We start from the raw sequence: 12,789 nt of genomic DNA on the forward strand, positions 1-12,789 counted from the left end.
TAGATAAATAAACTTAAGAGAGCCGGCTTTTCTGGTTTTGTCGCGCCTGATGCGTGAACGCCTTGCCCTCGGTGAGGAATGAAGCGCTTCCTAAAACCGGAGCTGCATATACTCCGGGTTTAGGAAGCGCTCTTGGAAAGTTGTGCTCCGGACTCCAGAGAGAAGTCTACCTCGGTGTGTGCGTGAGTGCGTGTGTATGTCTGCATGTTTACTTCCAGGAATACACAGGGAAGAATAGGAAGCTCCGGCACCCAGCTTTATGTTATTGAATTACAATTCAGAGTTGGCGGCTGCACTGCGAGTGAGAGTATGCTGACCAGGCTGCGCGTCCGAGGAGAAACTGCAAAACGCGACTTCTGAGGGACATTACGCGAAAGCTCGGGCGGCAACTTCATCTCCATCATGGTCAGTAGGCGATTTAAAACTCGCGTCAAATATTCAAAAGAGTCTTTTTTTAGGGCTGAAACAACTGTTTATTAAAGAAAGATAGTTACTAAGCATTAGATAAAAATAACATTCAAAAGCTCAGTGAATACTGCAACGTCAGCGTGTCTACATTATTTGGTTGCCTTTTTTCCCCCTTTCTTTCACAGGGCTTCAGCAACAGGCTGGTTTTGGGAGTGATAGGGGCGGCTGTCGTCATCACGTTAATAACAATCCCAGCAGTTTATTACAGCAGTAAGTTCTGATTATGAGCTATTGTCTTCCTTTCTTGGTCTGTCTGTCTCTGTGCTGCATTAAGACTGAATCCCACTCCCCGGGGTTGCATAACTTCCCCCTTTAGTCTATAGGCACTTAGCTCAGAGGTTAAGATATTCCCCTGAGAAAGAGAAATGGAGCACTCCTCTCAGAAGCTGATACACAGTTGCCAGGGCTGGCCCAAGGTAGTATGGGGGCTTTTGCAGAATTTATTGTGAGGCCCTATGCAACAACATAATACTTTTAACTTTTACATAGTAAGCTTGCCAGTTTCTATAAATCTTAAATTTAATTTTTAAACAAATTAAAATATTTTAATTTATCAGCGCTGAAACCATCAAATCAAATGTAATAGAATTCTTATTATTATTAAACAAATGTAATTTATTCTTATGATCTGTGTAAAAATTCAAGCTTTAATGTGGGATCCTAGATAGTTTTGGGGCCCACAGCAGTGGCTTAAGGCGTTTTTCCACTAGACCGCCTTTAACCGGGACGGTCCTGGTCCGCCAGATTCATTTTCCATTAGCAGATCCAGCACTGCTCTGCCTAGCTCTTGTCATTTTTTGGAAGCTACTTCATGTGTAGTACCAGCCGCACCAAGCCTGGCACGGCACAAAAGCAATTTGATTGACAGCTGACTGCATTTGTTGATTGACTCGCGATTTACATCACTTAAAACTGCAAAAAAAAAACAACTTTAAGTTTAGCTGTGGACCACAGACATGCCTTCTGCTGTCAGAGAGTTGTTTAGTACGGAGGAGCAACCTTGAGTTTCTCCATTGTTGAGTGTTGCTGGAAACATCAGCAGAGAGTTGCCCACAGCTGTTGCGCACTCACATCACACCCACAATAGTAAGGAACAGAGCGTATAATGGAAAAGCTCGCTACCTGGAGTAGAACTGAACAGCACATTAACTGGTTAGTGCACCACTTGCCAGTGGAAAAGCGACTTTAGAGTGCTCATACCCTCAGGTGTCTTGGAAGAGATCCCTCACCTCCACACTTGACATTTGTATGTAGCTTTTCAGAACTAGATTAATTAAATAAAAACCAAGAAGTCTAGTTGAAACATGTTGAAATTCAACTTTATTCTAAGAATGTAAATCTAAGTGTGAAATTTGTTAGAAACTAGGGTCATCTACACTATGTCCTTAATATCAACCACTTTTAAAGGAAGATTTAAAGATTGCTGTTCCTCTTTAAAACAGCCCTGATTTTGTTTAAGCAACCAACAAGACTGTCACTCTGGACAAGTAAAAGCGACGCCTGTGCTTTTACTTTAGCTATACTTGTCTTGTTGATGGGTAGAAAGACAAAAGTGATTAAATGTATTAAGATGGAGCTTCAGTCCTCTGCTTATCACTGTTGTACCAACAAACCCACAGTCAAACTCACTCCCTGCCAACAGCTGGCTCTGCACAGTATCAAGAAATATGGTCCAGATAAAACCAAGTGTAATCAATTTTTAATAATAAGAGTGTGACTTATCAGTTTATATAATTACATTTAAAGCAGTAGGAAAGGGGTGCATGTTATCAATAATGAGCCTCCACAGTGACTGTATGTGTGTGTAATACCTTGAATCGAATCCACATACTCACACACCTCTCCACACACAGCTCTGGCCTTTGAGGGGAAAATTGCAACTATGTTTTACTCTAAAAAGAATGGGTAATAGTTAAACTAGGATTGAACCTTATGAACTTTGACTTACAAATGATTGAGGAGACCCAACAAAGAGATTTTTGCTCTTGTAGCCATTTTAGTGAACAATTGAAATGGCTCCAATAGCATAAGCAGCAGGTTTTGGCTTACATGAACATGTCTTTGTGCATCTGTCTAGGATCCGGAGCCAGCAAAAGGCCATTCACTCTTCAGGATTACTTTAATGACACCATCAGAAAGAAATCCTACAATTTGTACTGGATGTCGGGTAATTCTGTTTATTGAATCATCTATCCTGTTGTGCTGGTTATCTAAATCCATAAAACCTTTTTTCTTTTCCTTTTCTTGTTGCTACAGATAAAGAGTATGTGCATAAAGAAACAGATGGAAATGTGTACCTTCACAATGCTGAAACAAAGGACAAGGATCTGTATCTGAGCAATGCAACATTTGTAAAGCAGCTAGTTATTTCAATATATTAATTTTACAACTTTTTAATCTGAACATAATTACCAAAAGATCGTATACTTCTTTTAACTTCAGAAAAAAGTGGATGCCACTGATTACTGGTTGTCAGGGGATCATAAATATATTGCCTTCGAAAGCAATTACACTAAGGTGAGAAGCACCCAACAGATGTTTTTGTTGTAACATTTCTCTTTAACCTGCCAAGTCATCTGATGTATAAGTATGAAACATAATCTGTGTTTAAAATCCTACAGAACTTTAGACATTCCTATTCTGCCTCATATTCCATCTACGACATGACAAAATCGTAAGTAAACTTTGCTATGTCAGTAGTTGTGCACAAAATATGTATGCTGATTTTGATATGCAACAAAACCATAATAATAAAGGAAAAAAAGGAAACATGATGACTTGCAAAATGAATCAATCATCATAATTTTTAGAGTACATTTTTACCAGACAAGTATAACAAAAAGTTATTTACCAAGGTTAAGGGTAGGCAGGCATAGTAATAAAAGTAATATAAATATAGAAATTTAATATGAAGTTCAGTAATAGTCAGATTTACACCATTAGCATTTTTATGTCATCTTTTTTTCTTTTTTGTTTTTTTATGTATGCATTTACATTCTAAATACTCCTCCTGTAATTTGGAACCAGAATCTGATGATGCATTCAGAGATAGGTGAGGTTTAGAGCCTTCAGTAAATTACTTGAATTTGCAATTAACTGTAACTTCTGTTGAGAGAACTTTGAATTTAGGTTTATTTTTGAATTTCTCTCTCATTTTTTCATCAAGTTGACAGAGATAAATCCTAGATATACCTTCAATTGCCTGTCAGATTTGATGCTATGTTTTCTGAGATTTTGCTTAGTTTTTACATTGTGTGATTTGCAGCTCTGTTCTTTCAGGGTTATTTTCAGTTAGTTCAAAAACAATTTGCTCTCTAAATGCTTTTGCTATGTCTTTACAGAACATTTGTAACACCAGCGAGCCTTCCACGCATGGTGCAGTACTTTAGCTTTGCACCAGAAGGAAACCAATATGTGAGCCTAAAGTCTTTGTTCCCTGGTGTATTTCTTAGTTTGCTGGAATAGTAATATGTGACTTTTTTCAAATATGGCAACATTGTTCTATTATTTGTAAAATCATTTACATTTATAGTTTTGACTGAACCTTTTGCTGAAACTTTTAACAAAATAATTGTTACACTCTACCTTCCAGGCATATGTCTCAAACTTCAATATTTTTTTAAACTCCAATGTAACTGCTGAGTCAGTGCAGCTGACAACCAATGGGAAAAAGAATGAAATCCTCAATGGCATTCCTGACTGGATATATGAGGGTAAGTAAGCTTGATATTGGTCTGCACTATAAAAATTGTTGGGTTAAAAATTACTTCCTTTTTTTTTTTTTGCTAAGCCCGTCTTTGATTTGAAATGGTACAATGATTTTACTTAGTTAGTCCAGGTTTGGTTTTAAACCCAAAACCTGTGTCATAGTGACTAATTCCTAATGCTAAGTCTACCATGAACTCATATCATAAGTAAGTAATGGCTTTGTAGTAAATTATATTTATGTTCAAATGGAATAGTTCTATTTTATAAAAATATAACTAAGTAAATCAACAGTTAATGATCAAATATGGATACCATCATTCCTAATATTTAACACACAGGTTAGTTTTTACTTTGACATATTTTAACAGGTTTTTTTTATGACTTTCAGAGGAAGTCTTTGCTTCAAACGGGGCAATATGGTGGTCCTCAACAGGAAGATTTTTGGCTTATGCACAGTTTAACGATACAGAAGTTCAAAAAGTGGAGTTCTCTTGGTACGGATCAGAGCAATATCCTGAAACAGTGGCTATTCCTTATCCAAAGGTTTGATTATATGACTTTTAAAACCAGTATAGTCATTTCCAACCACAATGTCTGTCAAACGTTACTGCTATTTTTTTAGATTATAGGATTTTAATGGATTATCCCGTTTGTTCTGGTCAATTTCTTTTTATCATAGGCTGGATCAAACCTTACCAAAGTGAAGCTGTTTGTCGTTGACACCGCAAATCCCACCCTCCATTCACAGCTCGCTCTTCCTGCTTCCATGGCTGGAAGGTTTGTACATACAACTTATAGCCTTACGTTAACACGTAATACTGATTTTAAAGCAGAGATTAATGCGATGTATTCACAATTTGCCCCATTTGAAAACCTTGTCATTTTCTTTTGCTTTTTACTCAGTGATCACATTTTGTGCTCAGTGACCTGGGCAACAGACGAACGCGTCGCTGTGCAATGGCTCACAAGGAAACAGAATCATGTGGTTGTAGCCATCTATGACTTTGATGGGAGCAGCTGGAGAGAGAAAGAGGTGGATGTCACGACTCAAGTTACCTGTCCTGTCAGAAAATCCTCACTAGTTTTCAATGAGATGATTCTAAGATGTACACTGATGCTGAATTAAAACATTTACTCTTTGCAGAAATTTGAGCAAACAAGCAAGACAGGTTGGATTGGCCATGTAAGTTTCCAAAAAGCAAATTATTTTTTTTTTTATTTCAACCATTTAATGTCTGATTATTAAAATATGTTTTTCCCCTCAGTATATGCCACTGCCTATTTTCTTTGCTGAGGATAAACTCAGTTTCTACAAAGTAATGAGTGACACTCAAGGCTACAAACATATTCATTACATAAAAAATGTAAGTGGTTTTTTTATAGCAATTTACAGCTAAATCAATTCCTTCCTGCCTTTCTTTAATCATGTTTATTTTTATTTTGAATAAGGGCAAAGCCACACCAATTACATCTGGAAAATGGGAAGTTATTTATATATCAAAATTAACCAAGGATGCCATGTGAGTGAAATTACTACACCTTTCATGCAAAATCATACATCCATCAGTGAAAATGTCAGAAAAAGGACTGATGCTAAATTGTTTCCTACAGATATTTTGTAAGTAATCAGCATGAAAGAAACCCTGTCAAGAGAAATCTTTACAAGTAAGCAGTTTTGTGAATATCTTGTCGCTGAAGAACAATTTTCAGGTAATCTTAGCAGGCAGAAAAGTTGCAAAAGTTATTTATAAACCATCTGGTAAAATGTATTATTGTCTTAATATCTCTTCAGATCATCCTGAAGCCTACAAAATCAAAATACAATGAAGTTTGTAGTTATAATGTGACAAAATGTGAAAAAGTTCAAAAGGTGTACAAAGTACTGCACAGTGGGGATGAATTTTTTTGTATCACAATATTTATCCTTTGCTTTTTGCCAGACCACCTTAAAAAGATAATAATTAATTTTAATTAGTTTTACACATCTTTGCCAGCATGGAAGACTCTATTTGTTAAACTGAAAAAGACATACTATTGGACAAGCTAATTAGACTCTTGTAAAATATTATTTGCATAACTTAAATGAGATTTTTTTTCATATCAGGATTATGCTTGGAAGCAGTCCCTCAACCCCCATGTGCCTCACCTGTGGCTTACATGAAGACAGGTGTCAGTACAACTCAGCTTACTTAAGCGTTGACGCCTCCTTCTACCGAATGGACTGCTATGGTCAGTTGGCTTTATATGTGTTTGCAAGCAATAACTCAGCCATGCAAGAAACATCTGTGAACAATAATCAAAGTTTAGACGTCACAAAGACGGCTAATATTGGTGTGAAATGTCTTTGCGAATTTATGTCTGTCTTGTTTGGACTAGGACCTGGATTGCCCCTTTACACACTTATGGACAACAGGGGCTCAGGTGCAGGAACAGGTATTTCTTTTTATGGTTTGCTGACTTATTTATTTTAGTTTCTGTAAAAAATAATTTTGAAAAAATAGAGAATGTTTGATCTGTTAACTTTGAGTGCACTGAAACAATTTTCAACTTATTTATTTATTTATTTATTCTTTTAAGTTTATGTGTTTTTTTTATTTTAGAACTATCAATTTTGGAAGACAATAAGGATCTGGAAAATCTTCTGTCTGAATTTCAAATGCCAACAATGAAATATGGCACCGTAAAGATTGCAGGATTTGGTGAGGCATACATGTTAAAAACTACAGACATAAACTCTCATTTAAAACTCTCCATGTAGGTTTTCTTTCTGTTTTAAAGCATCACTTCAAACTGGAAGTGTAATTAACTATTTTTGCATAATTACCTTATCATACTTTAAAAAGATCCAAAGTAAATATACAGATATTTATCAAGTTTCTTTCCTTGCTAAAATCCATCCCTCCCTCTTTTCCAAACCCTTTTTGAATAAACAGATATGTGGTATCAAATGATGTTGCCACCAGATTTCCAGAAGTCCAAAAAATATCCTCTCCTTATTGATGTGTAAGTAAGCAGCATCTCAGTGTGCCACAACTTACCATCTTGGAAGGCCTTATGGTGACTCTGTTCCTTGCAGGTACGCTGGCCCCTGTAGTCAGAGTGTAAGCTATCAGAACAAGCTGAACTGGGGAACGTACCTCTCCAGTTCGCTCGGAATCATCGTCGCCAGTGTTGACGGCAGGGGAAGCGGTTATCAGGGTGATGAGATAATGCATGCAATCTACAAACACCTCGGGACCTTTGAAGTGGAAGATCAAATGTCAGCAGTGAGGTGAAGAAAATGAACTTCACAAGAATTTTTTTTTTTTTTTTTCTCAGCTATAACGTGATTTCTGTCTCACAGGAAATTCATCGACATGGGTTTTATTGACAAAGATAGAATTGCAATATGGGGCTGGGTAGGTTGCCTGTATTTTGATGATTCATTTTCTTTGTCTTATAAATCAATTGCATTTTTTTATTTATGAGTGTAAATCTTCATCTTCAGTCATATGGTGGTTATGTCACCTCAATGGCTTTGGGTGCTGGCACTGGACTCTTCAAGTGTGGGATTGCCGTGGCCCCAGTAGCCAAGTGGGACTATTATGGTATGTGATAAGTTTTTTCTTGTTTAGCACCAGTTTTGTCTGATCAAACTGAAGAAGCATCAATTTCATCCTCAAAATTCTTTTCTTATATTCCCTCTTTCCTTTATTGTATCCTCCTTACTACTCTTCTTCCTTCACATCTCTTTCCTCCCTGCAGCATAAATATCTACCATAAAGTCAGAGTAAACTTTACTATTTTGTATTTTAAAATAAACATGAACAGCTAAAGACTTCAAGAATAAGTTGTTTGAACACTGTAATTAATATTTATGTAATGGTCTCAGCCCAAATTATATTCTGATTTCTTTTAGATGCAGTTTACACTGAGCGCTACATGGGTAAACCATCAGAGAATTCAGACTCTTACAAAGTAAGCAACAGACACCCTTGTCCAAATGATAATAGTAGTAGTAATATTATTTTTAATTATTATTACCTAAAAGCCTGATCTGTTTTGGTCAGGCTTTTAGGTCACAATACTATTTGTATATGACATATTTTCTATCTATGTGAGAAAAGTTATTTTTTTCTTCATGAAGTTATTTTTAAATTACTTACCTGCTTTGAAAAAGTATATGAAGGCCATGATTTATCTACAGTATGTTTTATGTTTTCAAAATTGCTACCTATGGTTCTGAAATTACACTTGCCCATTAGAATCCACTGTTCTGATTTGAGACACAAGTTGCATTATTGTCTCTGGATTTTCTCTTTTCTGTTTCATAGAACTCCACAGTCACATCAAGAGCAAAGAACTTTAAAAAGGTTGCCTATCTCCTTATTCACGGCACAGCAGACGGTACGCTCTGTGATTCCTCTTTACTAATCGCTGTTTTTGAACATGTGTTAACCTTCCCCCCCGGCCCCATTGCTTAGTAACAGAATAAAGTCACGCACAAATAGTTTCTATTTGCTTCAAATAAGATTTCAGCTTTGACATTCAGTCACGTTGTGATTTGCTGTTCTTCCTTTAGACAATGTCCATTTCCAGCAGGCTGCACAGATCTCCAAAGCTCTGGTGGAAGAACTTGTGGATTTTGAGGCAATGGTAAATATTGGCTGAGGGAACTAGACTAATATTGGTCTTGAATGTGCTTTTGTTTAAAGAGAGTTTCAAATGGAAAAAATTACCATTAGTTATTGCATAAAAATATAAGATAGCTTTGGTCATATCTTTAATTTTGTTATCTTGGGAGTAATTTTGTTTTGGTTTTAATTTCAGTGGTACACTGACAAGGATCACTCTCTCAGGGGACAAGCCTATCATCATACATACACCCTCATGAGTCACTTTCTGCAGAAATGCCTCCTCAAACCTGAATAGATGTGAAAAAGAGTCTTTAGCATTTATAAAGGAACATTTTAAACAATTTCCTTGTTTTACTTTTAATAATATGTTGACCAGACGGGTAAATTTCGCATGTTTCATTGCTCATAAATTTGAGCCTTTTTGTTATTATTAAGATATGTGACTTTTAGAAAAGGTCATTGCATGCATTTTGAAGTATTGTCTTTTTTATGTGAATGTGATAACTTGTGGTAAATGTGTCACGCTGCACTATGGAGTGGTGTCTTTACACTTGTAATATTGCATTGATGAAGATACAATAAAGACTGTTTTAAGATATAAATGGCTTGTCATTTGCAGTTCCTAACAGTTATTGAAAGTTGCGCTGGAGAAATTGTCTGCAGGTCTGAGTGTAGCTTCAGATGTTGAGGATGTCAAATTAAGAAATAAAGCAAAGATCAGCAGTATTTAAACGTAAGATTTTCTTATAGATTACATTTGTTTTAGTAATAACTGTATTAGATAAATATTTTTTTCCAAAATGTTAATTATTTAACTTATTTTCTTGTCTTTTGGGTAAATGAGCTTAACATTTTTCTGTCAAAGTTAACAATTATAATTTGTAGAAATGTTTATGTTGGAGTAGATACTATTTTTAATTCAGAGACTTAATGATGTTTTTTGACCATCCAGCTGTCATGCTTAGTTTTTTTAACCATGATTACATTCAGGGCACTGAGCCAGAAGCTGACTAATGGCTTGAGAGTAGTTGAGGATGTGCTAAGGTTTTTGTGACGAAGGGAGTCACCTGAGAGAATGCTCCTCATCTCTGCTATATAAAGCTGAGCAGATGGGGAGGAGACCACAAAGAAGCTCCACAAGCGGGAGAGAAGAACAATAACCATCAACGCAAAGCAAGATCCCTCTCTTAAACAATCTGCACAAAAGAACACAGGTAAGAATTTTTTCACAATTCATTCTGAAAGCTCAAATCCCTCATTTAGGTAAAAAAAAAAAAAAACTACTATTTGTCTCTATTTTGCTCATTTTCAGGCAGCTTAAAAAATGAAAAGTGCTCAGTCTCTTGCTGGACTTATGCTCCTTATCATCATCCAAAGTAGTTGGCAGGTGCCTGACCAGGACACGGACCGAACACCGCTGTAAGATCATATTTCAGTGTTCACACTTATCAGTTTGATTTATGTTAGTGTTTAGAAGAAAAATCTAAATAATACAAGTCTAATCTTCATATTCTTCTACTTTCTATTGTTACTATAATTTATTTATATTATAAATATTATCATTATTTAGTTGCATAAAAGGACAAAAAAGATATGTATGTTTTCTTGTTAGTCCATGTTGTAAATAAAAAGTTTTTTTTTCTATTTTCTTAAAGTACTTTTGAAGTTGAAATGCAAAAGTGTAAACTTAGCTATATATTTGACAGGTCTGTATCAATAATAATAATAATAATAATATGTTGGAAGAAAATGTTGTTAGGCTCCAAACGATTAGTAAGCTCTGGCAGATTTAGACTTGAAGTAATTTTATCAGTATCTTTCTTCTAACCAGATGTGATATTAACATTTTGGAGAGATCCACCCACAGTCCCATCTGGAATCTGATATTAAATCTACGAAGGAAACTAAAGATTAGGGTGATGGCAAGGATGCCTTCCAAATTCAAAGTTTGGGGCTCATCACCAAACACAATTTGTCAAAATACCTGTGGAAAGTTGGAAGAAGTTCAGCAACCACATTTCCACAGATATTTGAGAAAGATATACATAATTTGGCATAGCATTTTTCATAAAAAATCAAAATAAATTATTGTAGCGATGTCTTCTTTTGAAATGAGGCTCATTTTACAAAAGTCCATTAAAGTTTTGCAAAATGCCACTGACATGTCTTACCAGAAACAAATTTTGTGGTTGAATAAATGTGATGCATCCAGATATATCAGGGGCTATGAATAAATTAGGCCTGACTTTATTTTGTTGTTAATGAGAATGTTGCACCTAAAATGTCGCTGTGATGCAGTGAAATAATCCGGCCAACAGACTCTTTCCATGATCTTCTTGTACATACTTTAAATCTAAGTGTGTCATTTAACTCAGCTCTTTCTGTCACATTTTACTTTTAGATTGTTGAGTGAAAACTCAATTTTAAGTGATCCCATTGAATTCCCAAACATGAAGAGGCACTCGGAGGGAACATTTTCCAATGACTACAGCAAATACCTGGAAACAAGAAGAGCCCAAGACTTTGTCCAGTGGCTGAAGAATTCAAAAAGGAACGGGTGAGTGCATTAAAATGTTACAATGAAGCATTTGAAACATGGTTGGTAAAGTAACATTTCCTAATGTTAAAAACCATAAATCCAGACTGGACATGGCAAATCTTCTTTCTTCTAAAGGAGTTTATTCAGACGCCATGCAGACGGCACCTACACCAGCGACGTGAGCTCTTACCTGCAGGACCAGGCAGCCAAAGAGTTTGTCTCCTGGTTGAAGACCGGCCGAGGCAGAAGAGACTAACTCCTCAAGCTGTTGTCGTTCTTGTAAAACGATGCAGCTGTTTTTCACTGATTCTGTGCAATTACATGTGTCACAACCTGTACTACACTTTCTTCTGGTAACACAATTAAATGTGTCTTCACAAGAAGCCTTAGTGGCCTTCAGTGGCTGAAGGAGATACTTCTAGAAATATTGGGGGAAAAAAAAAAATCCATGTAAATGACAAATGTGGTAGGAAATTTTATGGAGAATTAGCTGATTATATATTTGATCATTTTCTTATTCACTTGAATTTTTAGAATTTCAATTATGTTGATGGTCCAAACTTCACATCTAGCATTAAACTACCCTTTCTTGCAGTTTTCAATAAAGAAATGTGTACAATAATTAAGTTCCCTTTTTATAATGTCATATCCAGAGAATGAATGATGTTTTAGGTGTTTTTAAAAAATTGAGAGTAGTTGAGGATGTGCTAAGGTCCTTGTGACGGAGGGAGTAATAACATGCAATTCAAGTCTCTTCTAAGAACTATTTTCACTTGAGCTAATATCATCTTAGAATATTAGATGATATATTCATCAGGTTTCATTTATTGCTTTGAGATCTCATGTCCCAGCTTGCAGAACATGTTTCCTCTTGTGTTCTCTCAATCCTCCTTGCAAATGAAGACAGAAGAAAAATCAATAAACATGTTTGTCCCCAGGGAGAACTATGCAGAGGGATTTCTGCAAGATATACAATGATGTGTTTCACCTGTCAGCTGCTCACTGGGGAAGGATCTCCCCATGATGATCAGACCTGCACACCAAGGACAGTCCTGCTAAATAAAGGGAAATCATGTCAATCAGCTCGGCATCAGACCGGCTGGGATCAGTAGCTGGGTCAACACTTTTGATTTTCTCGTAGCACTGAGAAGGAAACAGTAATTCACATGAGCCAGCAGCGTGACACGCTCAGGGGATGTTCCACCTCTCCGAGCTGTCATCTGCAGCACATCAAACCATCTGTTGGTTGCAAAAGAGAACCTGTGCCCAGTCCTGTTCTGCTTAAAGCCGGATGTGTGAAGGCAAAGCAGCTGCATTGACACTAGGTGTTCCTGTCATGTTTTCTACAACAAAGCCACACATTAGCACAGCGGCCTAATCAGCTGACAGGTGATCTGATATGTATATTAGAGACTGATGTTTGCTTAAACACAAGATATTAATTTGATTGTAAAGCCA

General features: G+C 36.2%; 2 protein-coding genes across 2 annotated transcripts; both read left to right on the forward strand.

Moving 5' to 3' along the window:
* Positions 1-49: 49 nt before the first annotated feature.
* fap (fibroblast activation protein, alpha) lies at positions 50-9,394 on the forward strand. Its single transcript, XM_028022132.1, has 27 exons — positions 50-174; positions 282-405; positions 594-678; positions 2,546-2,635; positions 2,725-2,819; positions 2,911-2,985; positions 3,090-3,142; positions 3,810-3,882; positions 4,061-4,181; positions 4,565-4,719; positions 4,856-4,953; positions 5,080-5,209; positions 5,321-5,359; positions 5,442-5,540; positions 5,626-5,696; positions 5,788-5,841; positions 6,281-6,405; positions 6,553-6,609; positions 6,777-6,875; positions 7,110-7,179; positions 7,253-7,447; positions 7,520-7,574; positions 7,664-7,763; positions 8,075-8,133; positions 8,490-8,562; positions 8,738-8,811; positions 8,986-9,394. Exons 2-27 carry the CDS (start codon positions 403-405, stop codon positions 9,085-9,087), a joined length of 2,250 nt encoding a protein of 749 aa, XP_027877933.1. The 5' UTR covers positions 50-174; positions 282-402; the 3' UTR covers positions 9,088-9,394.
* A 346-nt stretch (positions 9,395-9,740) lies between these two features.
* Positions 9,741-11,953, forward strand: gcgb (glucagon b). The gene is made up of 4 exons (XM_028022133.1): positions 9,741-10,006; positions 10,105-10,211; positions 11,194-11,349; positions 11,467-11,953. The coding sequence occupies exons 2-4, from the start codon at positions 10,117-10,119 to the stop codon at positions 11,585-11,587; spliced, it is 372 nt and encodes a 123-aa protein (XP_027877934.1). The 5' UTR covers positions 9,741-10,006; positions 10,105-10,116; the 3' UTR covers positions 11,588-11,953.
* Positions 11,954-12,789: the final 836 nt, after the last annotated feature.

Source organism: Xiphophorus couchianus, chromosome 7 (assembly GCF_001444195.1).
Source record: "Xiphophorus couchianus chromosome 7, X_couchianus-1.0, whole genome shotgun sequence".
Taxonomy (NCBI): Eukaryota; Metazoa; Chordata; class Actinopteri; order Cyprinodontiformes; family Poeciliidae; genus Xiphophorus; species Xiphophorus couchianus.